This window comes from Choloepus didactylus, chromosome 12, assembly GCF_015220235.1.
Source record: "Choloepus didactylus isolate mChoDid1 chromosome 12, mChoDid1.pri, whole genome shotgun sequence".
In the NCBI taxonomy this organism is placed as follows: Eukaryota; Metazoa; Chordata; class Mammalia; order Pilosa; family Megalonychidae; genus Choloepus; species Choloepus didactylus.
The window spans coordinates 21,361,676-21,389,533 of record NC_051318.1 but is presented as its reverse complement, the minus strand read 5'-3'; the positions used below and the strand labels follow the sequence as shown (position 1 = coordinate 21,389,533).

The window sequence follows — 27,858 nt, the reverse complement described above, 5'->3', positions numbered from 1 at the left end:
AAAATTCATAGATCCATAAGAAAACAAAGTGAAAACACTTTATTCACATATTTCGTGATAGTTTTAAAATATACTTCAGCATTCATAGAGTTTTACCAGAGTACAAGGGCAAAGAGAGGTATATAAGTGTGGTACAAGATAGGCCTTATGTTGATTACTGTTGAAAATGTATTGTTGAAAATGTATGATGGAAATGTAGAGTTCATTATACAATTGTCAGCTTTTGCATAGGTTCAGAATTTCCATAATGAAAAGCTTAAAAAGGAAAAAAACTAAAAATCAACAATAAAAGAAATCCACAAGGTATTTCAGTTGGCTTTTGGATCACTTTATTGACTGTATGGTTTCTCTAAAGAAGCCTAATGTTTCGCTTTTATGAACTTGGGCTTCTGTGGGTCTTAGGTTGTATAATTATGTAGATATTTTTATTCTCCCCTCCTTAAGCCACTCCTCTTAGTTGGTTTGTGTCGACTCAGAAACAAGAATCTGTAAGTAGAATTACTGTCAATCTACATTCAGGGATAAGACATTGTCACCTTGGTTTTAACCCACTTGAAGCCCCAAGAGAAATTCTTTCTCTCTGAGAAAATCTGGTCCAATTTTATTATAACACAATTTGAAGACAGAGCATTCCAGTATCAGGAACAATAATTTGTATGATGAAAACCCAAGCATTTAATTACTTAATAAATTCTTTTAATCTAAGATTAGAAAAGATATTTAAGCTCATGTTAAAAAAAATCAGTCCCTGGCTTTGTTGAAGTTTTAGAAAGTATTTATTCTTACATGATTTGGAAGCAATTATATTTAAAAATAAGATTTTGCCTTTTTTGTCATATGATAATGTCATTTTGGAAAGATTCCAGAGTGTTTCTGGTCAGTTATCTTATAGAAATTAAAGATATTCTTTTTCTAATTTAGAAAATGTATTATATAATGAATGCTTATTTTTCAAATAATTTAAACTCTTATTCTCACAGCAAAGCATGTTGATTCAAAGTTAAGAGCGGGTAATAAAGAAGCAACTGATGAAGAACTAGAAAGAATCCTTGACCAAAATCATGATAATATTCAGGTTTATTCATGGTAAGAAATTTTTTAATTATTTTTATTAAAATTCGGCACTCAGAATAGCTAGAAGGAAATACCTGAAACTGTTGAACTGCAATCCAGTATTCTTGATCCTTGAAGACAATCATATAACTGTAGAACTTATATTGTGTGACCATGTGTTTGTGAAAACCTTGTGTCTCACACTCCTTTTATCCAGTGTGTGAACAGATGAGTAGAAAAATGGGGATAAAAAGTAAACGAATAATGGGCGGAGGTAGGGTATGGGATGTTTTGGAGTGTCCTTTTTTACTTTTATTTTTATTCTTATTTTTATTTTTTGGAGTAATGAAAATGTTCCAAAAATTGTGAATTAAGGTATGAATGTACAACTATATAATGATACTGTGAACAATTGTCTACTTGGATAATTGTATGGTATGTGAATGTATTTCAATAAAATTGCATTTTAAAAAGTTGGCACTCAGAAAATGCTATATAAAATATATTTGGGCCCTATTTTTTCATGAGGTAAGTTGACAGAAATGTTTTTCATTTTCATATCAATACAGGAAGTAGAGTGATAGCAGCCACTGATTAAATTGAAAGTATTCTTTGTGGAAGTTTAACAGCAATTTCACTATCATTAAGCTTGGTTTACATCAGCAATTAACACTAATTTGGGTTTTCTAGCAGTTGAATTGTAGCATTTTCATACTAACTATCCAATGTCTTTTGTTATTCTTATTGATTATAAATAGGTAAAGATGTTTTTGAAGCATTTTATAAAAAGACTTGGCAAAAAGACTTCTTGTTGGAAAAAGTGCCTCAGTAGATGCTGAAAAGTCTATGTTGTCAAAACTAAAACATGGTAAGCTTATGTAAACCTGGGATTTTTTCCTACCTTTAATTTTGAGAATTTATTGTAATTGTAAATGTTGCTTCTGGTGATTTATTTATTTATTTATTTTTTTAACAACTTTACTTTTGTAACAGAATGTGGTGCTGCGTTCACCAGCAAACTGGAAGGCATGTTCAAGGACATGGAACTTTCAAAAGACATCATGGTTCATTTTAAGCAGGTGAATTTTGTTTTTCAAGTAAAACAGGTTCTTTGGTTGTTTTTTAAATTATCCCACTTTAAATTATGTGACATAAAAAACTTCATTCTTAGAAATTACGTTATTAATGTTTTACATATTGAAATAACATAAATTCAAAATGAAAAAGAAAAGGAATCCCTAAAAATGCATAAGAAAAATTTCGTTTATTTGAGTATGTTATATTGGTGGTGGCATAACAAAGGAAGAAAAACCTATTTCAGGTGACTCTGGAACAAATTATTTGGCTATATATACATCTTAAGTAAAATATATTCAAAGGACTAAATTAAATGCTAACAAATATTAAACTTTAATTCAAAATTATATCTTTTTATAAATGAATTTTTGATGATTTTCTAAAATAATTATTTTATCTTGGATTTCTTCATTTGTTTTAGTATATGCAGAATCAAAGTGATCCAGGATCTATCGATCTAACAGTAAATATACTTACAATGGGATACTGGCCAACATACACACCTATGGAAGTACATTTAACTCCAGAAGTAAGTGTTGTAAAGAAAATTTTGTTCTTTATTTTTAATACTGGTGCTGCCAAAATAGTTTTAGACAGTTCCCATCTTATGTTATACCCATACCATGCACAAACATGTTATCTTTCAGGGAGTATATTTAGAGTTTTTTAAAATCACACCACTAAAAATCAATACTCCAAAATAATCTTGGCATAGTCTCTGAAAAGCAAAATTTCAGAGTATCTTCTATCACAGTCTTTCTTTGGCTCCTTTTGACTGAACTCGATTTTAGCTTGCTAACTATTAACAGGTCATCAGATTCTCAGTCATCAACACAAACATTATATTTATTTGCTTATAGGTTGAGAGTTCTGCATATGTGAGTATTGTTTCCTTCCGTTATAGACAATACTGAAGCTTGTGAATGGCATTATTTAGGGCCTTTTATTGTCAGCCATGAATATAGTTACCATGGGAGATTCACAGATATGAGATAGAATCTTGTGCTCAATGAACTTAAAAATTAAGCAGGGAAAACAGGCAATTGCACTATCAATTATACTATAGGGTAAGGTGTGAAAGGGCTTCAACAGAAGGATAAAGTGCTATAAGAGTAAAAAAGTTTGATTACAATTTGGAATCAGGGAAGGCTTCATGGAAAAAGTGACACTTCAGCCTGACGAGTGATACCTTCATAGGCAGAAAAGGATCAGAGCCTTCTAATTAGGGGAGCAGGAAGAGCAAAGAAAGGCATGTAGTTGTGAAAATGCAGAGCCTGAATCAGAAATGACAAGGCTGGGTTCTTAGAAGACCTGTCTCACACCTGACATTGGCTACTCCCTCTCATGAAATCCTGTTCTTTTAATAGCTAAGACAATGTATTGTCTTTTGTTTCCGACCCTACTGGTCAGTTGAACTGCTTGCAATTCCCAAACCCCTCCGTTTATCTAATTCTTTCATGCCTCTGTGTTTTCCCCTCTAAATGGAATTTCCTTGTCCAGGTATCCTATTCCTAGCAACTTGACTTGCTCCTACTAGTTAAGATTTAAGACTTATTAGTCACCTTTACCTGAAAACCCTTCCTATTTCCTTACCCCACTTCATTTTGGGTTAAGTGCGTAAATCTGAGTGCCCATTCCACCCTGTGCTCGACTCTGTCATAGCACTTAACGTACTGCACATTTTTTAACTTTTTCTTTTGAAATAATTCAAACTTAGCAGAAAATTTGCAAGAATAATTCTAAGAATTCACAAGTATTACCCATTTTTTAGTATTTTGCCACGTTTTTTATCATATTTTTTCTCTATATTTTTTTTTCCTGAACTATTTTGAGAAGGCTGCTTCATGCCCCTTTACCTTTAATACCTTAGTACTTCCTAAGACCATAACTAGTACAGTTGTCAAATTCAGGTTATTAATATCAATGCAATATTGTTATCCAGTATATAGTCCACATTCCAGTTTTGTTGGTTGTATTAGTAATGTCCTCTGTAGCTTTATTTTTATCGGGTTCAAGATCCAGTCCAGGATCACATAATGTATTTAGTTGAAATGTCTTTAGTCTCCTTTAATCTGGAACAGCTGCTCAGCCTTTTCTTGCATGATACTGGCATATTTTAAAAATACAGATTGCCCCTCATTTTGAATTTGTTTGATGATCCTTCATGATTAGATTCAGATTATCCATACCCAGCCATAATACTGTATGAAAGAGATGTATCCTTCTCAGGGTATCAGGTAAAGAGGGACATAATATTCATTTGTCCCTATTGATATTAAATATGATCTTTTGGTTAAGGTATTAGTTCTACTGCTGTATTGTTAGTATTTTTCCTTAACAATTAACTAATTTGTAAAGAGATTTTTTTTTTTTAGCTGTGTAAACGTTATATTCCTCCCTCATCATGCTTGACGGTTGCAAAATGGTGACTTTGTTGCTTCTGACTCCTTCATTCTTTCCGTATTTAGTGGTTGGCATTATACTCTAAGGAAGAGCTTTTCCTTCTACCCTGTTTATTTACTTATTGCTCTCTATTTTTATCATGTAAACTCAGATTCTTTATTTTTTTTCTAAATGTGGTAAAAATACACATAGCATATAGTTTACCATTTTAACCATTTTTAAGTGTACAGTTCAGTGGCATTAAGTACATTTACAAAGATCTGTAACTGTCATCACTGTTTCCAGAAGTTTTTTGTCATCCTAAGCAATGTTCATACCCATTGAACAATAATTCCCCATTCCACCACCTCCCCAGTCCCTGATAACTTCTAATCTACTTGCTATGAATTTGCTTATTCTAGACACCTCAAATATGTGGAATCATACAATATCTGTCCTTTTGTGTCTGACTTGCTTCACTGAGCATTATATTTTCAGGGTTCATCCTTATTGTAGCATGTCTCAGAACTTCATTCCTTTTTATGGCTGTATAATATTCCATGGTATGTATATACCACATTTTATTTATCAGTCATCTGTTGATGGACACTTGGGTCATTTCCACCTTTTGGCTATTGTAAATATTAATGCTGCTATGAACATTTCTGTACAGTTCTTTGTTTGAACACCTGTTTCAGTTCTTTTGGATCTGTACCTAGGAGTGGAATTGCTAGATTATATGGTAGTTCTATGTTTAACTTATTGAGGATCTGCCAGATTGTTTCCTAAAGCAGCTGCACCATTTCACATTCCCAGCAGCATGTTATGTGTTCCAATTTCTGCATATCCTCAACAATACTTTTTATTATCTACTTCTTTGGAATAGCCATCTTTGTTGGTGTGAAGTGGTATCTCACGGCTTTGATTTTCATTTCCCTGGTAACTAATGATGTTGAGCATCTTCTCATGTGTTTATTGGTTATTTGTATTTCTTCTTTGGAGAGTTGTCTGCTAAGTCCTTTGCCCATTTTTTATTTGGGTAGTCTTTTTGTTATTGAGTTGTAAGAATTCCTTTTTTATTTTAGATAACAAGTTTTATCAGGTATATGATTTGCAGCTATTTTCTCCATTCTCTGCATTGTCTTTTCACTTCCTTGATACTGTCCCCTGATGCACAAAAGTTTTAAATTTTGATGAAATCCCGTTTACCTATTTTTTTCCTTAGTTGTTTGTGCTTTTGATGTCATATGTAAGAATCCTTTGCTAAATACAAGGTCATGAAGATTTACCCCTTTATTTTCTTCTAAGAGCTTTATAGGTTTCGTTTTTACATTTAGGTCTTCTATCCATTTTGAGTTCATTTTTGCTATGGTGTGAGGTTAAGATGTAACTTCATTCTTTAGCGGTTGGCTATCCAATCATCCAGGATCATTTGTTGAAAAAACTCTGCTTTCTCCATTGAATGGTCTTGGCACCTTTGTGACAATTTTTATCAATTGACTATTGTTCCAGTTGCTAAGGCTGCTATTTGCAAAACACCACATATGAGTTGGCTTTTATAAAGGGGGTTTATTTGGTTACACAGTTACAGTCTTAAGGCCATAAAGTGTCCAAGGTAGGGCATCAACAATAGGGTACCTTCACTGGAGAAAGGCTATTGGCATCCGGAAAACCTCTGTTAGCTGGGAAGGCTCGTGGCTGGCGTCTGCTTACTCCCAGTTTGCATTTCAAAATGGCATTCTCCAAAACATCTCTGTATCAGTCTCTTGGGGCAAACTCAGGGCTAGTACCTCCAAAGCATCAGCAATACTCTGCTTTCAACAGCTGTCTTCAAAATGTCTGTAAGTTGCAACAGCAAGCTCCTTCTGTCTGAGCTCTTAAATAGGGCTCTAGTAAACTATTCAAGGCCCACTCTGAATGGATGGGGCCACACCTCCATGGAAATTATCTAATCAGTTATCACCTACATTTGGGTGGGTCCCATCTCCATGGAAACAACCTAATCCAAATGTTCCAACTTAATCAGCACTAATGCATCTGCCCCCACAAGATTGCATCAAAGAACATGGCGTTTTGGGGGACATAATACATCCAAACCGGCACAGCTATGGATGTATGGGTTTACATCTGGACTCTCAATTCTATTCCAATTTATGCCAGTACCACACCATTTTGATTACTGTAACTTCCTATTAAGTTTTACAGTCAGGAAGTATGAGTCCTCTAATTTGGTTCTTTTTTCGGGATTATTTTGGCCATTTGGGGTCCCTTGCAAATTGCATATGAATTTTAAGATAAGCTTTTTCACTTCTGCAGAGATGGTCATTGGGATTTTGATAGGGATTGTTTTGAACCTGTATATCACTTTGAGGAATATTGCCATCTTACCCATATGAAGTCTTCTAGTCCATGAACACAGAATGTCTTTCCTGCTATTCTGTATTTTAATTATATATTAAAAACCTTATGTATCTCAGTAGATTGAGAGCACCTTAAAGGCAGGGATTCAGAATATTAACACTGATTCGTTCAACAGTATCTGGGAAATTAGGTGCTCAAGTAAATGTTTCCTAAAGAATATATACTTTATTGTTTGAAACATAGGAAGATGAAGAAATATAAAGTGAGCCTAAAAAGATAGATTACTGTCTAAGGTAGTTCTTGAATGGTACATTAAGGAATTTTTACTTCTGTCTATAGGGAATGGGGAACATCAAAAGTGGGTTTTGATATGTTTTGTCCAAAACAGAATCTTCAGTCTTGTAAATAAATCTCATAGGTATCCTTCCTCTTGACTTCCTTTTCTTTTTGTTCATTATCATAACCATAATGCCCTAAAATGTAAACAATTTCTTAATAGCACAATATATCCCAGTTTCCCAAATATATACCTGCTTTACCCTAATAATCTGAGTGTAATTATTAATGGTGTCTCCTTTCACTCTCAAAAGTGTTTTGGTTTGGGTGCATTTATATGCAATAATATTCATATTTATATCCATAGTCATATGTTCCCAGTTGCCTCAAAATTACTTTTTTGAGTCTTTCAAAAGTGTTTTCTTAATAAAATGATACTGTCAGATGCTGGCTAGGGTGCAGTCAGCACACCCAAACACATGCAAAGCTGAAACAACCCTTTCAGAAAACAACTTGGAAACATAAGGTGTAAGTAGGAAAATGTTTACATCTTTTGAATCAACATCAGAGTTGTTAGGGCTATAGGAGTTAATATATATAAAAGACCTGGAATAGTAGCTAGCCCATGGTTAGCACTCAAATAATACTTGATATTTCTGTTGTTATTATTATTATTATTATTAATCCCACTCTTAGGAATTAACCCCAAGGAAATATTTCTTTGGGAACAAAAGAAAGTGATACATAAAGAGGTTGATCACATTATTGAATTAATTTTTTTAGGTGTGATAATGATGTAGTGGATATGTATTTTTAAAAGAGTTCTTATCTTTTGGAGATACATACTGAAATATTTACAAATGAAATGATATAATACCTGGGATCTGATGCTATTGAATTTAGGTGTTGGGTACATAAGAGTGACTGTGCTACTCTTTCTGCTTCTGTATGTTTGAGAAATTCCATAACTAAAAGTTGGAGAACAAAACAAGAAAGTTGCCACATTATATGTAGCTGTGGATTATCCTGATACATAGACCTAAACTTATGCAAATTGGATTATTTTGTTCAACAGAACTATGAAACAGAATAATAAGCTATCTTATGATGATTAGCTCCATGATTTAGGAAAGCAGTTATATTGAGTTTTGAAAAATGAATTGAAAATAAGAGAATACCATTTAAGAGATAATTGTAGGAATACAGTTCAGAAATAACAAATTCTAACAGCTACTTGTACAGTGTTAATTCACTCCAAATTGTTAGCAAGGTGGGTTGCTGGGTCTGGTAGTGGGAACAACATATGTAGAAACCTGAGGTGAGAATGAGAAGGTCCATTCAATAAAATGAAAGATTAGACTACAGAGAGCTGGGGTCAGAGAGGAACAGAACAGGCCAGTGAGGTCAGAAGTTCCAGAAGAAAAAGGTCCTCACTCTTTTTTTTTTTTTACTCCAAAACATCCCTCCTTCCCCTCTCCCCCAAACATCCTCTAATGACCATTAACCTATTTTCTGTCTCTACAAGTTTGCAATTTCTAGTTATCTCTTTTAAATTATATCATACAATATTTATGTGTCTTGCTTATTTCACTGAGCATGTTTTTAAGATTGCAAACTTCATTGCAGCATGTCTCAGAACTTCATTCTTTCTTATGGTCAAATAATAGTCCATTGACTGTATACACCACATTTTGTTTGTCCATTCATCTGTCAATGGATACTTGGGTTGTTTCTACCTTTTCGCTGTTGTGAATAATGCTGTTATGAACATTGGTTTACAAGTATCTGTTTGAGACCCTGTTGTCACTTTATTTGGATATATACCTATTAGTGGAATTGCCAGGTCATATGGTAATTCTACATTTAACTTTTTGAGGAAATGCCATTATTACTTTACACAGTGGCTGCACATTTTATTTTCCCACCAAAAATGCTCTAGAGTTGCAATTTTCTACATCTTCTCTAACACTTGTTATTTTCTATTTTATTTAATAATAACTATCCTTGTGAGTATAAAGTGATATCTCCTTGTGGTTTTGAGTTGCATTTCCCTAATGGCTAATGATGCTCAGCATTGCTTCATCTATTTATTGGCTATTTGTATATCTTCTTTTAAGAGATGTCTGTTCAAGTCCTTTGCCCATTTTTAAACTGGGTTTTCTTCTTGGTTTGCATTGTAAAAGTTATTGATATATCCTGGATATTAAGCCCTTATCCAAAATATGGTTTACAACTATTTTCTCCCATTTTGTAGATTGTCTTTTCCCTTTCTTGATTATTTCCTTTGATGTACAAAAGGTTTTAATTTTGAAGAAGTCAAGTTTATCCCATTTCTTTTGTTACTTGGGCTTTTGGTGTCATATCTAAGAATCTATTGCCAAATTCCAGATCATGAAGATTTGCCCATTGTCTTCCACAAGTTTTACAGTTTTAGCTCTTATATTTAGGTCCTTGAGTTGATTTTTGTATGTAGATACCCAGTTTTCTCAGCACAATGTGTTGAAGACACTGTTTTTCCCCATTGCATGTACTTGGTACTCTTGTTGAAAATCAGTTGGCCATAGATGTATGAGTCTATATGGGCACTTTCAGTTCTGTTCTATTAGTCTATTTGTCTGTCTTTATGCTAGTACCATACCATTTTGATTACTGTAACGTTGTGCTACAATTTGAAATCAAGACGCTTGAATCCTCCAGCTGTATTCTTTTTTAAATTGTTTTGTCTGTTGGGGCTCCTTGCAGTTTCATATGAATTTAAGGGTCAGTTTTCCCATTTCTGCAAAACAGGCTGCTGAATTTTTTTTAAATTTTTTATTGTAGTAACCAACTTAAAGCACGAAATTCCTTTCTTAAGAAGGCACAATTCAGTGATATTAATTATATTCACAATGTTGTGCTACCACCACCAACATCCGTTACCCTCCTTTTTCATCACCTCTACAGAATCTCCTCATCCATTATGCTAGCACTCTGTCTTCCCACCCTGCCCCCTACCCCTGGTAACCTATAAACCACCATGTGTTTCTACAAAGTTTGCTTCTTCTAGATATTTCATACAAGCTAAATCATATAACATTTGTGTTTTTATGTCTGCCTTATTTAACTCAACATGATGTCTTCTAGGTTCATCGATGTTGCAGCATGCATCAGAAATTCATTCCTTTTTACAGCTGAATAGTATTCCATTGTATGTATATACCACATTTTGTTTATCCATTCATCTGTTGATGGACACTTTGGTCTTTTCTTTTGTGAATAATGCTGCTATAAATATTTAGCTTGAATTTTGATAGGAATTTCATTCAGTCTCTAGATAGCTTTGGGTAACATTGACATCTTAACAGTATTAACTCTTCCACTCCATGAACATGGTATATCTTGCATTTATTTAGGTTTTTCTAAATGTGTTTTAGCAGTGTTTTGTAGTTTTCAGTGTACAAGTCTTTTATTTCCTTAGTCTAAATTATTCCTAGTTATTTAATTTTTTAGATGCTTTTGTTAATGGAATTGTTTTCTTAATTTCCTCTTCAGATTATTCGTTACTAGTGTCTAGAAACACAATTGATTTTCATGTATTGATTTGGTACCCTGACACTATCCTGAGCTCATTTATTAGCTCTAATAGTTTTCTTGTGGATTCCTCTGAATGTTCTGTGTATCAGATTATGCCAAGAAGTTTTACTTCTTCCTTTCCAATTTACATACCTTTTATTTCTTTTCTTACTTAATTGCTCTGGCTAGAACTTCTAGTAGACTATTGAATAGCAGTGGTGAGAGTGAACTTCCTTGTCTTGTTCCTGATCTTGGGGGAGAACCTTCATCTTTCACTAGTGAATATGATGTTAGCTATGGATTTTTCATAAGTGGTGTTTATCATGTTGAGAAAGTTCTCTTCTCTTCCTAGTTTTCTGCATGTTTTTATGAGGAAAAGGTGCTGAATTTTGTCAAATTGTGTCTATTGAAATATTGTGGGTTTTTTCCTTCATTCTGCTTGCTCTTTATTCCAAGAACTTTGGGAGGCCATCCAAAGACAACGTGGAAATGATTTTATTGCCCTGGGAGAATGTGTAGAATAAGAAAAGTACAGGGAGGAATACAGAACCCTGGGGAGTGCCAACCTATATGGATGAATGGGAAGACAAAAAAAAAAAAAAACAGACTCCAAAGGAATAGAGATTGAGAAATCCAAGAAATAAGTGTCACAGATGCCAGAAAGGAAGGTGAATACAGAAGACATTGGTGACCTCTGCAGCAGCAATTTGGGTGCAGGTAGAAACCAAATATGAATGAATTCTCAAGAGTGAAGGAAATGTTAAAAAAAAAAAAAAAAAAAGAAAAATCAATAGCAAAAGGAAATTAGAGGAAATGGTTGTAATGCAAAAGAAAAATTATACACAAGACAATGTCAGAAAGATAGGAGAAGATATTTCGTCCATAAAATTAGAGTAGGATACCAGGGGATGATAAAGGGGTAGGAACATTCATAGATAAAGAAATTAGTCTGGGAATGTAATGCTATAACAGCAATAAAAATAAATTTCAGTAGAAAATTTAGAAGGTAAAAGAAAGTCCCCTAGGAAGTAGTAATAAAACTGCTAGCACAGTACTTTCTATGGCAAGTCTGTTATTCTAAGTGCTTTATATTTAATGTTCAAAACAATGCAAATAAGTGGGTATTAATATTATTCCCATTTTAAGATTAGGAAATGGAATCCCAAAAAAGTGTTTGACCAAGGTCACAAGCTAAACAATAACAGAGTGATATTTGGACCCCGGTAGTCTGGGCTCAGAGTCCACACTATTTTTTAACTATTATACTGTCTTGCCCTAAGGGGAACACAGAGACAAGGAAAATGGGAGGGGGCGGAGAATTGATCCATTTAACCATTCCAACATTCAATGAACCAGTGTCCCGGAAGTAGAAAATAGGGGAAAAATTGAAAGGGAGGGGATTTTCAAAGAAGTAACATGAGAAAATAACCCAGTTTTCAGGATTGAATGAAAAATGCCTGAAAAGAAGGCATTCAAAACACTGAAGATAAAAAGAAGAGCCAAGAACGTTTGGAAGTGGGAATAGGTCAGTTATAAGCAGCCAACAATTAGACTAGCCTCTGATTTCTCAAAGTACACTGAAATTAGAAGAGCAATAACTTCAAAAGTTGTTTTATTTGGGGGGCAGAGTGTGAATGAAGTCAGTCCTAATGAGGATAATGCTTAAACCTGACATGCTGGGAAAATAGGCATGGTATTAAGAGATTTGCAGTTTAATACAGGAAAAACAGCTTAAAGAATTACAAGTAGTTATCGCTCAAGGACAGGACTGGGAAGCAGTGGGGAGGGCGAAGAGAAGTAGTGTTAATGATTGTTCTTTTTTGTTAGAAATTATTGTACCATTCGATTTTTAAACTCTGTACATATATTTGATAGGCTTTTTAAAATTACTGTATTTTAAAAGAAAAGAAACCTGTCATCAACCTACATTTAATAAATACATAATCTTTTTCTTTTGCAAAGAGTGAACTGGAAATGAATTGAAACTGGGATGTGCACAGTTTTTCGATGCATTTGGTATGAAAAAGCAGAGAGAGAATAATAGCTGGACTTGTGTCCAGAGTAGATGAGAAGCTTGTGTATGATGGTGATGGCCAGAAGAGAAGGGGCAGGGACAGATTTAAAAGAGATTTACCAAATTCATTGAGACCCATTTTTTTCACATTTTTACGTCTCTGATTTTAGGGTGCATTGATAACATTATTTTCTTAATGGTGCATAAAATAATGATAAGCCTTTTAGTTGATGGTGTCATTGACAAAATATTTAAATAGGTAGAATAGGAAAGACTTGATGCCTTTTTGTGGGCAGGAGAAGAAAGATGGAGAAGTCAAGCATAATTGAAAATTTCTGGCTTCACTAAATGAGATCATCCAATGAAAGCTTAAACTGACCTAAGCAGGCTATAGTTGAACCTGCAGACATGGTCTGTAACTAAGAACGGTATCTCTAATTTTGCTAGCTAACAATCTTCATTATATATGCCACTGACCATAGGGAGCCCAGGTGTGGATACTGCAGAATACAGCCTGTCTTCACTGTTAAGCAAAAATTCAAGCATTATTCCATGTGTGATGGAAAATCCCAATCCCAATGTCCTAGAATGGTGGACATTTTAAAAGGTAATAGAATCCAGAAACATAAATGTCAAATATAGAACTGATCTTTTAGTTCAGCTATGGAAAAATGTAAAAAAAAGTTTTGTAAATTGAACAGTATGTGGTCCTTTACATTAATGGTGTTTAGCATAATTAGATTTGTTTTTTGTTTTTTTGTTTTTTTTTTTTATGCTTGACAGATGATTAAACTTCAGGAGGTATTTAAAACATTTTATCTTGGAAAGCACAGTGGTCGAAAACTTCAGTGGCAAACAACCTTGGGACATGCCGTTTTAAAAGCTGAGTTTAAGGAAGTAAGATCTTTGTTTCATTTATTTTCTATAAATATAAGGTGTTAATAATAGGTTGGTATATGGGAAAAATATAATTTACGCAAACTAAGGACTATAGTTAATAGTAATATTGTAATATTTTTTCATCAGTTGTGTCAAAGGTACTATACCAAAGCTAAGCAACAATAATAGAGGGGTATAAGGGGTATGGGATTTTTTTTTTTTTTTTAGCAATGAAAATGTTCTCAAATTGATTGTGATAGTGTTCCGGTTTGATAAAGCTGCCATTATACAAAATCCCAGAAATGGACTGGCTTTTATAAAGGGGGTTTATTTGGTTATAAATTTATAGTCCTAAGGTCATAGTGTCCAAACTAAGGCATCACCAAGAGGTTACCTTCTCTGGAGAAAGGCCGATGACGTCCGGAATACCTCTGTTGGCTGGAAAGGCATGTGGCTGACATCTGCTGGTCCTTTGCTCCCGGGTTGTGTTTCAAAATGGCTTTCTCCAAAATGTCTCTGGGCTTTTGTCTTAGCTCCTCTCTCACAGCTCCTGTGCGTCCTTGCTTCTTTTTCCCAAGTTGTTTCTCTCTAAGCATCTGGGGATCCTCTCTTAGCTTCTCCAGGTCAAACCCTGGGCTTCATCTCTTAGCTTACATCTCCAAACATCCTTCTGTCTGCGTCTCCAAGCATCAGCAAGCATCTGGGTCTGTGTTGACTCTTAGCTTCTCTCTTAAATACTACAGTGAACTAATCAAGATTCACCCTGAGTGAGTAGGGCCACACTTCCAAGGAAATATCTAATCGAAAGTATCACCCACAGTTGGGTGAGTCACATCTCCATGGAAACACTCAATCAAAGGGGAATCAAAAGGTTCCACCCTAATCAAAAGATTAATAAATCTGCCCCCACAAGACTGCATTAAAAGAACATGACTTTTGGGGGGACGTGATCTATCCAAACTGGCACTGATAGGGAAAGCAAAACTCTGTGGTTATACCAAGAACCATTGATTGTACACTTTGGATGGACTGTATTGTTTACCTGAAGCAAATTTCAGGTGTGGATTGGGAATTAGAAGCTTTTTTTTGTTTGGCGGGGGAGTGGAGGGTGTACACTGTCCAGAGGTATTGGGGAAATGTGTATGAATACCTTCCCCCCCCCACTTTTTTTTTTTAATCCAAGCTCTTCAGTTTTTTTTTTTTTTTTCACTTCAGTTTTATTGAGAGATATTCACATATCCTGCAGTCATTCTCAGTGTACAATCATATAATTGTGCATTCATCACCAAAATCAATATTTGAACATTTTCATTACTCCAAAAAAAAAATAAGAACAAAAATGCAAATAAAGAAGAATACCCAAAACATCCCATCCTCCCTATTATTCATTTAATTTTTGTTCCCATTTTTATACCCATCTGTCCATAAACTGGATAAAGGGAGTATGAGCCACAGGGTTTTCACAGTCACACCATGTAAGTTATGTAATTATACAATCATTGTGCGAGTTTGGATATATCCCCCAAAATGCCATTATCTTTGATGCAGTCTTGTTGGGGCAGACATATGGGTGTTGATTAGTTTGGAACCCATTGGTTCAGTGTTTCCATGGAGATGTGATTCAATCAACTGGGCAAGACCTTTCATTGGATTCTTTCTATGGAGGTGTTGCCCCACCCATTCAGGGTAGATCTTTATTGGATCACTGGAGTACTTTAAAAAGAGCCACACAGGCCCAGACACAGCGGCTATGAGTGACATTTTGGAGAGCAACTCAGAGTGACATTTTGAAGAGGGGCTGCAGCTAAGAGAGGACAAAACACCCCAAGAGCAACATTTTGGAGAACTCCATTTTGAAACGCAACCTGGGAGCAAGCGGATGCCGGCCACATGCCTTCCAAGCTAACAGAAGTTTTCCTGACTCCAGTGGCCATCCTTCAGTGAAGGTATCCTATCGAAGACGCATCACCTTGAACACTTCATGGCCTTCAGACTGTAACTGTGTAACCAAATAAACCCCCTTTATAAAAGCCAATCCATTTCTGGTATTTTGCATTCTGGCAGCATTAGCAAATGGAACAATCATCTTCAAAAATCAAGGCTACTGAGTTGTAGTTCAACAGTTTCAAGTATTTCCTTCTAGCTTGAATATCTTCCTTTTATTGTTTTCAAAAGTAAATCAGCTCCTTAGAAATTAAACTTTGCTACTTCAATCCTAAAATTAATTAAAAGGCAAACAAGTTGGTAAAATATATTTACAGCATTCATAACAGTTAATGGTTACTATTCCAAACAATAAAAATCATTAAAAAATCAACCAATAGAAAATATTTACCTAATTGAAAAAAGAGCAAAGGATGTGAAGCAGCTCATAAAGGCAAACCTACAAACTCAGTGTCCATGAAAATGTATTCAGTTTCTGTGCTTAATCATAAGGGTGCAAATTAAACTGTAAGATGCTACTTTTTGACTACCAAATTGATAAAGGCTGAAACGTAAGAGGAACAGTAACTCTTGTTCATGCTGGAGGAATTAAATACTGGTATGAGCTTTATGAAGGACATTTTGGTGATACATCTCAAAACCCTTAAAATCCCATGCTCTGTCTCAGTAGTTCCAATTCTAGGAATTTATCTTAAAGAGACATTTTCACAGATAAATAAATAAGAATATTCATTGCAGTGCTATTAAGAGTGATAATTTGGAACCCAGAGCGGGGAAATGCATAAATGAAAGAAACATGTCACAAAACAGTATACACTTGAATCCTGTCATATTCTTATTTAACTTAAAAGTAGTAAATAAGATTCAGTTAATAAACTAAGCTAAAAATTATAAAATTCCTATTTTGCATAGATATACTTATCTATACATTGTGATTTAAATTATGCTTATTTATTTTATTGTATGTATATTATTGCACGGGATTAATTATATAAAACCACATACATTCTACCTTAAAGTATTGTGAAAGTTAATTCCAGTTTTCCTCAATTTTTGCTTTACTTTGCGACTTTAGAACTTAATCTTGGCATAGTCTGTACCACCTCCAATGATTGCAGGTCTCTCCATACACAGAGAAAGAAATATAACAAAAAAAGGGAAGCTATTACCACTGTACCATTGGATTATGAGTTAGGTTGGGATGCAGATGAAGTGATCTTACAGGGCTGCATTTATCACAGCATCTTTTCTCCATATAGTCAGTTTCCCTTTCAGAAGAAATTAGTAAATTAAAAAACAAAACTAGTTAGCATTTTCACATGTATTTAATTTGATGCATGTTTTTCTGACTATAAATGGCAAATCTCTACAATGGGGAATTTCTGAATAGAATGAGGAAATGGCATGATATATAAGGCTGAATTTGTATTAGTAGTGCATATTACTGGTACACATAAAGGGAAGTTGGGCTGAAAGATTTTACAGTTTATGTACTTTTTTGTTATTCATTCATTTAATAAAGATTTTGATAAGAATGTTTTGCCGGCTTTCACTTCCTTACATATTTTCACTGTGCCTTTTCATATTCTGTTCTTTGACTTCTCAGTGATATTTCTGTTGACACCCCAGTAGAATAAAAATAAAATTTAAGGCAGCTATTGAATATGTTTTAGCAAATGTATCTGACATCAAATAATAACACCTTTCTTATTCAGTAGTATTTACTAATTAGCTTTTTTACTATTTAAAAATATTTGGGGAGAAGAATTTTTGAGTATAATACCTATTTAATAAATAACTTTAATTTCTTCTTGTTTAGTTACTGTTAGTGATTTTTTTACTCCCCTACAAAAATTTAGAAAGCAATAGGAAGCTTCTTATAATTTTTCAAAGATCATATAAACACAGTTCCAAAAGTAATTATTAATAATTTTTTTTTTAAGGGAAAGAAGGAGTTTCAGGTGTCTCTTTTTCAAACATTAGTGCTTCTCATGTTTAACGAAGGAGATGAATTCAGTTTTGAAGAAATAAAAATGGCTACTGGTATAGGTAAGAAGAATCTTTTTTATGAATTTGTAGTTTTCAAGTGTCATTTTTAAAATATTCTTTTTAAGAGAAGACATGATCTGCTGTGTCATACTTTGTTGTGATATCATGATTGTTAAGTGTATTGTTCATTTTAATTCCTACATTAAATGCCTGCATTTTTCTCCCTATGCAGAGGATAGTGAATTGCGAAGAACATTACAATCACTGGCTTGTGGTAAAGCACGTGTGCTGATTAAAAGTCCAAAAGGAAAGGATGTTGAAGATGGAGACAAATTCATTTTTAATGGAGAGTTCAAGCACAAGTTGTTTAGAATAAAGATCAATCAAATTCAGATGAAAGAAACTGTATGTTTACATTTTATCTTTTACTTATAGGATATTTACCAAAGAATCATTAGTTTTTATAGTAATTTATTGAATATTGGTGATCTGAAGCATATTTCTGAAGGACTTAATTTGAAGGCATAATTTTATAAGAATACTCATTTCAATGTAGGTTACATTATTTATATTCACAATAGGAATGAAAATCAGAAAGAAAATCCATTTAACACTCACCATTCCTATTCACAAAAAATGGTGTACGTTCTTATATCAAATTCTGCTAGCATAGAAAGAGCATGTAATTGCCAAAACCCAGTTACTTGTCTTTTTATTTTCCAACAGTACATTTCAGCCATTTTGTGAACCTCAGGCTCAGGCAGAGGTTTTGGTGTAGAAGTTGTAAGAATCTCTGGTTAGGCCTTAGAGTGTCAGTGGACCAATTAAATTGTGTATATAATAACTTATGTACAAATAAAGTATCTATAGTTTTGTTCAGACTCTCAAAAGAGTCATTTATCCAAAATAGGTTATGATGTAAGATTTTTCCTAAATGCAGAAAACCAAACTAGGCTATCATCATCAAACTGCTGGCTAAGAGGAGATCCGGAAACAGCTGTGCTGTCCACCTAAATAATAGAGCTTCCAGTTGGCTCCAACTTGTGTATGTAAATATCATATCTAGATGGGAGTAGATGAGTAGTGACCTTGTGAAGGAGGGAGATCAGTTCAAAGTACAACACAAATACAGCTGTAATTGAACTAAAGTAATATCACAAATGTTTTCTCCATCTCCAGCAGTAGATAATGATTACTTCACTTACCCAGCTTTTACTTAGAGGTGTTAAAATGTAGTCCAGTCAGAAACATGTTCAGTTTACAGAAAAAGAAATAACAAAAGACCAATAAATATATTAAAGATGTTCACTCTTATAAATAATTTTTTAAATTGTAGTTAAAATAAAACCCATTTTTCAGCTGTCAGTTTGGAAAAGGTTTAAAAGTTTGATAATATCTAAGAGTTGGCACATATATGGGGAAACAGGCACTCTTTATTTTCTTTTTTTTTTTTAAGAACTTTGGATTGGTACAAATTTTTTACTGGGCAATTTGACATGTCTGTTAAACATTTAAACACACATATTCTTTGATCTAGCTTTTCTACTGTTAGGAATTTGTAGTATAAAATTTTCGAGTTTTAATTCCAAAATGGAAACTGTCCTTTCTTCCCCCGAAAGATAACCACTATTAACACTTTTGTTTGCTGTCATACAGCTGCTTTCTGTGGCATATACACATATAAACTTTAAAAAAAAAGAAAATAGGATCATTGAATATATGCCATTTTCATATGCAGTTTTGTAAACTATTTTTACTACTTATCATGGATCTCCGTCCATGTTAAGTCTTACAGATCTACCTCATTTATTTTGAATGGATGCAGAGTAACCCGTTATTTGACCATACCACACCTTGGGCAGTGTCCTTGTTAAAAGACATTTTAGGTTGTTTCCATTTAATCACTATTAGAAATAAGGTTACGTTAAAGATCTTGGAAGAAACATTTGTGTGTTCTTGTTAGATTGTTTCTTTGTTATAAAATCCTTGTTCCGGAATTGCTGGGCCAAAGAATGTGTTCTTTTTTTAGTTTGACCACTCTTTGTGAAATTGAAGTCTGACAGATTTTACCAGATTACAATCTCAAATTTTTCAAATGAGAGTGCCTTCCCTTCACCTCTGCCTGCCCTTTGCCCACACTATTCTGACAGGTACAAAAACAGTTCATTGCAGTTTTAATTTGAATTTCTTTGATTCCTAGTGAGACTGAGCATCTTTATGCCATTTAGTAGTTCATATAAATAATGTGATTGCTCTAATCCTCAATTCCTTATCTTTTAAAATCATATACTACTGCCACAAAGACTGTGTGAATTAAATGAATGATGCTTATAAAGCTCGTAGCCAAGCACCTATAGGCCCCCTATAAATATTGCTTGTTTTTCTGGTTAACCATTTGTATTTTTCTCTTTTTTTTTTTAAATTGCTTTTTCAAGTTATTGGTTAATTTGTTAGAATGTTCTTTCTCTTATTGATTAGTAGAGGTTCTTTTTATGTTGAAAGATATTAACCCTTTGTCGTTTGTGGCAAATAATTGTTTTCCATTTTGTTGTTTTAAGAGGGTTTTTTCCCCACATGAAAGTTTTTAAGTTATCAAATATGGTCATACTTTCTTTTATGGATTCTGGCTTTGGTGTCATGCCTAAGAAAGATCTTCCCTTAACCAAAAATTTAAAAGATAGCTGCCTATGTTATTTTCTAGTAGTTTTTACATTTGTCTTCGTTTACACAAATTAGAAATTATTTTAGTATCAGAAAACAATCTAACTCCCCTCTTCATTCCCAACATCAAATTGAAAATACCTTCTTTGACAACTTACATGAATTGTCATCTTTATTGTATATCATAATCACATATTATGGATCAGTTTCTTGATTCAGTTCTAAAAAGTTTTTTATCTGTATCATAACCAATACCCAACTTCTTTTAATTATTGTACCTATTCTGGTAAATTCTCCCAGTGAATTTCAGAATCATTTTATCATGTCTTTCTAGTCCAATAAGAACACTGGCATTTTTATCCAGATTGCATTAAATTAATTTGCAGAGTTTTGTCTTTATCATATTAAATCTTCTAATTCAGATATTTGTATGTATACATAAATGAATATATATTCAGTTCTTTTATCTTTCTCAGCGTTTTCTTTCTATAGGTCTTGCATATTTCTTATCAAATAGTTTATTCTTAGTGAGTTATGGCTTTTCATTCAACAAATATTTATTAAGTGCCAACGGTGGGAAGCACTGAGAATTCAACCATTAAAAATAAAATTTAAGTCCCCATTTTGAAGGAGCTTTCAGTCTTGTCCAGAAGAGATTCCAGATGATCATACATTTACTAAGTTGTTGCAATTGAGGTAAACGTTATGATGGAAAAGTACAGGAAAGCTTAACCTAATACTGTGGGACAGGGAAAGACTTTCCTGAAGAAAGGAGTTGAGCATTTTTCAGGAGCTAAAAGAAGGCCTGTTACTACAGCTGAGCTACATAAGGCTGAGGAGGTAGGCAGCAGCCGGATGGGACAGAGTCTGGCCAAACCTGTTAAGGAATTGGAAAAGCACTAAAGAGTTTTAAGCAAGAAGGGCCAATGAAATGCTGATACCCTATAAAGGTGGATCTTTTTTCTTTATAATTCTAGCTGGTTATTACCTGTGTGTGTGTGTGCGTGTATAAACACTATCTTATTCCAGCTGCTTTACAGAATTGATGGTTTTTAGTTGATTTTTGTGTATTTTACAGTTGATTACAGGTAGTGATGTTTTCTCCTGCTCCTTTTCAGTATGACTCTTTAGTTTGTTCTCTTATTGCACAGGTAGATCTTCTAAAATGTCTTAATTTTTTGATAAAGTAAAAAAAACTTGCATTAAAAAAATTAGCTTCAATGTAGTTATTTCAGGTTATCTGGTTTTTCTTATTCTTTTGTTTGGATATGGTTTATTAATTTTCTTGGGGTCTGGTAGGAACATGTTGGAAGCAAAGTAGTTATTTTAGGTTATTTGTTTTTCTTAATCCTTTGCTTTGTTTTGTTTGAAATGTGGGGTTTTTTTGTTGTTTGTACGTTTTATGTTTGTATGTTTTACTTATAAAGTTAAAAAGAAAGAAGGAAAGAAAGAAATAGCAGTGTTACTAGGCTTCAGTTTTTATTCCTAATTTGTCTCTAGTATAGGGAATATAAATCTTTTTTGGTTCATGGATTCCCTTGGAAATCAGATAAAAGCTATGGATCCTCTCCCTTCCTGAAATATACATACCTTATATAAATGCACAGATCCACATCCCATGGTGTCCTCCCTCAACCCCACAGGCAAAGTTCATCTGTAGACTCCCAGTAGGTTCCTGTTTAACATTAAATTGTTAATAGTATTTGATATTCGTTTCTGATAACTGCTGTTTATCATGTTCACGTTCTTCCCTGCTTTTTAAAAAATTAGTCCTGGTATGCATAAGTTTGTTTGAAAGCAAGAATAGATTTTGAATTTCATTATCTGTCAAGATGATCATATAATTTTTATTCTTGAAACTTATTGTGATCATTTCCACGCACATTATTAGATAGCCTAATGTTGAGCCAAACTTACATTTCCAGGTTAAATCCTGTTTTGTTTTGTTTTTTTTCTACAGTGCTAGATTAAATTTACTAATGTCTTTTATAGGGCTTTTGCAGGTTTTTTATAAGAGAAATATGATTTTTTAAAAATTCATTTTGCTTTGATGTTGAGATTCAGCTGTTTGAGGGAAGCTAGGTTTTTACAAGAACAAATTAAAATGCCTACCAAAACATTATTCAGCCAAAGTTTGGCCTTTCTTGGCATTAAAAGAAAGTGTTCATCAAACTCAACAAGATGAAATGATTAATATTAAAAATATGTCTTTACACTTGACTCTTTTCCTTTTTTTTTTTTTTTTTTGTACAGGTTGAGGAACAAATCAGCACCACAGAAAGAGTGTTTCAAGATAGACAATACCAGATTGATGCTGCTATAGTAAGAATAATGAAAATGAGAAAGACTCTTGGTCATAATCTTCTAGTCTCTGAATTATATAATCAGCTGAAATTTCCAGTAAAGGTAAATTTAGTATTGGCTTAATTAAATTTGTGATATAGTATTAAACAATTGAAAAAACATGTTCAATTTTCACTACCTGCGGAGTCATATCATTTGTCTTTACATTATAAGTGAGCATTTGCCATAAAAATCTACTTCTGTGTATACGCTAAGTGTAGAAAAACTGGTAAGTGATGATAATACAAGCTTTATTACAAATTGCTCTTTGTCACCCTTGTAGTAATAGCTACGATGTGATAGAAATCTAAAATTCCCACCTCTGGGGATATTGCACTTGCTTATATTTTTAAGAAGGGAAGGAAGACAGTACTACATAGAAATCTGAAAAACATTTTTTCCAGCAGTTGAAGCGGTTAAGGTTATGTCACATAAAGAAATCATATTCACTAATTTATTCACCGTTTGACAAACTAGAAAGCATTTCTACCTGTTATATTTCAGCAGTGCTGTTGTTTATGAAAGTCTAACCTAAAATCTTTCAGTCTATGCTATATTTCCAAGACTGATTTACTGTCCTGACTGTGAAATACAGGATAAGTTAGGGGAGGATTCTGAAAAGCACTTTAAAATGTGTTTATAACCCTAAAAAATACTGTACTATCATGAGATCTGGCCTTTCTGTGATTTTACCAGCTGTATATACTTTTGGATTAAAAGTTCCCTGATTTTGTTGTGGTCAAATTTGACAGAAGTATATCCATCCCATCCATTGGTGACAATGGAAGAAAGCTTAAATATACTAGATTAGTCTAACACTTAAATGAGTGATGGGATCACTATCTTACATTAGCAAATACTTAACTCATACCCTTCAAAGGTGATGTATACATAGTATTCTGCACAGCTATGAAACTTGTAATTGGTTTTTTTAACCATATCTTATAAAATGTGTGACCTGTCACTGAATAGAATATTGTGCTGTTTAGAAAATAAAGCATATCATTTATATATGGATCTTTATTCATAAATGCTAATACGGATTTGCTCCTTAATATGGCAGAGTTGGAGATGGCCTTCTTAGGCACAGACAGGCAGTTACATGTGGTGGTTATATACATACTCATCAATTCAGTCCTCTCTTTTTAACAAAGGAACACAGAATTTTTGGTTACACTACATAAATATAGTGCTTATAAATATAGTACCTATAGTAAATATATAAGTATATTCGTATAATAATAAAATATAGTCCTTAGGAAGTAGTGTTGTTACAAAGGATGAAAATGCCCCAACAACACATTATTAGATTTCCCTTTGAAACAAAAATTTGTTCCATAATAGGATCTACCAAGCTTATATACACAGTAGTGATCATAAATAATGTATTTACATTTCATAAGTTTCATGTTTCTCACAGGAAGCTATGCTCTTGACAGTGAATTCACATAGAAAACATTTTTGATCAAGAGATAATGTTAAACATTGTCTTTGAAATAGAATTTTGTTTTAATCGTTTTATAATTATTTGTATAACTAAATTCTTCCTTGTGTTGTATTCTGTTTGTAAATTTAATACTACTATAATTGGATATTTTGTTTGTTTTTTTTTTGTTTTTCTTTTTTAGCCTGGAGATTTAAAAAAGAGAATTGAATCTCTTATAGACAGAGACTATATGGAGAGAGATAAAGACAATCCGAATCAGTACCACTACGTGGCATAATGAAGTCAGCAGACTATTTTCTTTTAGTAGAACACTAGAATGTATCTTCAGAGCAATGAAACACATCTGTGCTGTTTCCAAGCTTTTTTGTGATTGAACCAGCTGCAGATACTTTTGGCTTAGAAGGAAAGAAAATGATTCTTGGATCATCCTTTACAAGGGTTAAGAATTTTCATATGGCATATGTACTTTTCTCCCCTTCAGTTCTCTTGTTCATTTAGGCATTCAAATTGTTTCTGCTGCTCTGTGCAAAATAATTTTGAGATTGGACAAAAAGATATTGGTTAAAAGAAGTTGCTTTATAAGGTTTTGTCCTTGTGACAAAAGCTGAAGGTTTGGTTTGGGGTTTTTTTTGCGTGTGATCATGAATGCACAATTTTAAAGATCCTAAATGCTGCATTCTTTAGCTGTCAAGATTACTTAGGTATTCCTGAAGACCAGGTATCTTAGTTGATGAACAGATGGATTGAAAACAAGAACCCTTAATTGGTGAACATTAGGAAGAAACAGTCAGTGTTAAAAACTGGCTAATCAATTATGCAATCCAAATACTGACATCTATCATTTCATTTATTTTCAAATAATTTTAAATTTTGATGACTGATTTTTTTATAAATCAGGTTTCTAAGTGAGACTTCTTAGATGTGCCAAGAGGACATTGTGTGTCTGATGTGTTTAATATAGTAAACCATCAGCATCTTTATTTTAGCAGAGTTATTTGTGAATTTACTGTTTAAGGGTTTTGGGGGGGGTTAGTGTGTTTGTGTTTACCATTCATTCTAAGATTGAGTCTAGCAGTCCCTGTTTTTTGCATTAGGGTAACTGCTGTTTGATTTTTTTAAATTACAGTATTTGTATTATTGCTATAATAAAGTTTGGTTTTGTTTTTACAGCCATGCACAGGGACAGTAATTGTTCTATGTGCTACACCACTGTAAAAAATTTTATAGGAGATTTAAATGTCTTGATATTGTGAAACAGAGGTTATTTTGTCAAAAGATTAAAAGAATGTTGTTGGTATCTGGTTTCATGTTGTGTGTATATATATAAAGTGAGGTTGAGCAGCAAAATGAAAATTCAGTAGTGATGTTAGTATGGTAACTATGAAAAAGATACTTTTGTTATAACATTGAAAAGTACTACTTTATATTTTACATAACAGCATGTTTCATTTGATTAAAAGTTACCAAAGGAATTTTGATCATGGTATAAGTGTTTAAAGCAATATTTTCTGGAATATACCAAGTTTATATAATTTGATTTTGTGCAAAATTATTAAAAGATTCTCCCTTTTTGAAACATGCGTGTTTAAAATAGGACAACTTATGGGTTTCCATATTAAAATCCTCACTCTTTAAGTATCATCATTATTTCTATATTTGTATATTTTCATTTGTGAGTTCTATAATATGAGGTCTAAAAAGACCAAATAGATTTCTACTTCTTATATTTTAAGTTCATTGTGTCTAGAGATTGTTAATATTGTAATTTAATGTAGACTTATTTCAAATAAAATTAGTCTAATTAGCCTTAAAATTGCATTAATAAAATTTTATGGTATGTGAAATACACATTTCTCATAACTCTTTAACAACTTTAAATTTATTACTAATACACCAGCCGAAGGCAAATCAAAGAAGGGGGGAAGCATCCATCATCCTTTCAAATGATTATTCTTTCCTGTTCATCTCTACCACAAACTACCAGTTAGGAAGAAAATCAGCAAACTGGTCTTTTTGACCTTATGATGATAAAAGGCCGGCTGTATATTTCATTCTAGTTGTTTCTGTCCACTTATTTATCAATATCATCTGATGTTTTATTATATTAAAGGTTAATACCTGGTAAAACAAATAATAGGAAATAATTGAAAAGCAGAGAAAGAGAAGCCATAAAGTTAGAAAGTGGGTGTTGGAAAGGAAAATTGGAAAAGTGTAATTATTTGCAGATTGTATTCCTGGAAAAGCAGATACACAACTGAAAAGCTATGTCTAAAAAAAGAATACCCTGTTAATTACATACAAAATAAATCAATAAGTAGCCTTACCTTTCTTATATAAACAGCAACCTATTACAAAATATAATGGAAGATCTCTTTTTCAATAGCTACAAGTACAACAAAAAAGAAAATACCTACTAACAAAAAAATGTATCTATATGAAAAGCATTTTAAAATTACTTAGGAGCCCAAAGGAGACCTGAATCAATGAAAGGTGTGTGCTATTTTTACATATATCTACACGATATCATAAGATGTCATATCTCCCTTACTTTTATAAGTTTACTGCAATGCCAGTTAAAACACAAATAAGACCAGCTGATTCTAAAGTTCAAATAGAAAAGCAGATATGCAATAGCAGCCAGAAATTGTTTTTAAAACATAATACCATGTATTGAAAATGGTGCGCTGCTGGCGCATAAATTCATCACTGGGACAAAATAGAGGCCATGCAGAGAATAAAAATATATATGCAGGGCCCCCCTGAGGAGCTAGGGGAAAATGTGAAAGTGTTGGACTTCCTCACTTGGGTTGCTGCTGGTGTCCTCATAAACATTGAGGACTGACAGTTTGGTGTGTGAAGCCCTCTGTCTCTCTGTCTTGGGGGTTGCCTTTGTGAAGCTCGTTGCTGCCAAGGAGAGGCTAAACTTGCTTTTAACTGTACCTAAGAGTCTCCCCCTGAGTGCCTCTTGGTTGCTCAATGTGGCCCTCTCTCTAGCTAGGCCAACTTGGCAGGTGAACTCACTGTCCTGCCCCCTACGTAGGAGCTGACTCGCAGAGATGTTAATCTCCCTGGCAATGCAGGATATGATGCCTGGGGATGAACCTGGAACCTGCATCGTGGGTTTGAGAACATCTTGACCAAAAGGGGGAAGCAGAATGAAACAAAATCAAGTTTCAATGGCTGAGAGATTTCAAATGGAATTGAGAAGTCACTCTGGTGGGCATTCTTATGCACTATATAGATACCCCTTTCTAGGTTTAGTGAACTGGAATAGCTAAAAGTAAATACCTGAAATTATCAAACTCCAACCCAGTGGACTTGACTCTTGATGAAGATTATATAACTATGTGGTTTGCAAGGAGTGACAGTGTGATGGTGAAAACCTTGTGGATCACATTCCCTTTATGCAGTGTTACGAGGGATAAGTAGAAAAATGGGGACAGGGACTAAATGAAGATTCGGGTGGGATGGGGGAGGGATGATTTGGGTGTTCTTTTACTTTTGTCTTTCATTCTTATTTTTATTTCTGGTGTAAAGAAAATGTTCAAAAATGGATTGGGCTGATGAAGGCACAACTATATGATGCTACTGTGAACAGTTGGTTGTACACCATGGATGATTGTATGGTGTGTAAATATACCTCAGTAAAACTGAATTTTTTTAAAAATAGAGGCCATAAATAATCCAAAAAACACAGGAATGTGGCATATTAACAGGGCATTGAGTATCAGGGAAAAGGAAGGCTTTTCAACAATCAATATTGGAAAAATTTCGATTACTACCTAGAAAAAAAACAAAGATTATACTCTTCAAGAAAAAGAGCAACAATCCATTAGATAAATGTGAATGTATATTTTTTTATTTAATTTTGGGGTTTTTT

At 33.5% G+C, this 27,858-nt stretch overlaps 1 protein-coding gene across 1 annotated transcript in view; it reads left to right on the top strand.

Annotated features, from left to right (window-relative positions):
• The window catches only part of CUL4A (cullin 4A), a 67,973-nt gene extending 42,477 nt beyond the window's left edge, over window positions 1-25,496 (top strand). Inside the window, 11 exon segments of the mRNA XM_037800126.1 lie at window positions 981-1,054; window positions 1,056-1,086; window positions 1,812-1,835; window positions 1,838-1,921; window positions 2,047-2,132; window positions 2,552-2,659; window positions 13,499-13,612; window positions 17,482-17,587; window positions 17,760-17,932; window positions 22,442-22,594; window positions 24,160-25,496. Coding sequence (XP_037656054.1) covers window positions 981-1,054; window positions 1,056-1,086; window positions 1,812-1,835; window positions 1,838-1,921; window positions 2,047-2,132; window positions 2,552-2,659; window positions 13,499-13,612; window positions 17,482-17,587; window positions 17,760-17,932; window positions 22,442-22,594; window positions 24,160-24,255 — 1,049 coding nt within the window. The 3' untranslated portion in view covers window positions 24,256-25,496.
• The last annotated feature ends 2,362 nt before the right edge of the window (window positions 25,497-27,858 follow it).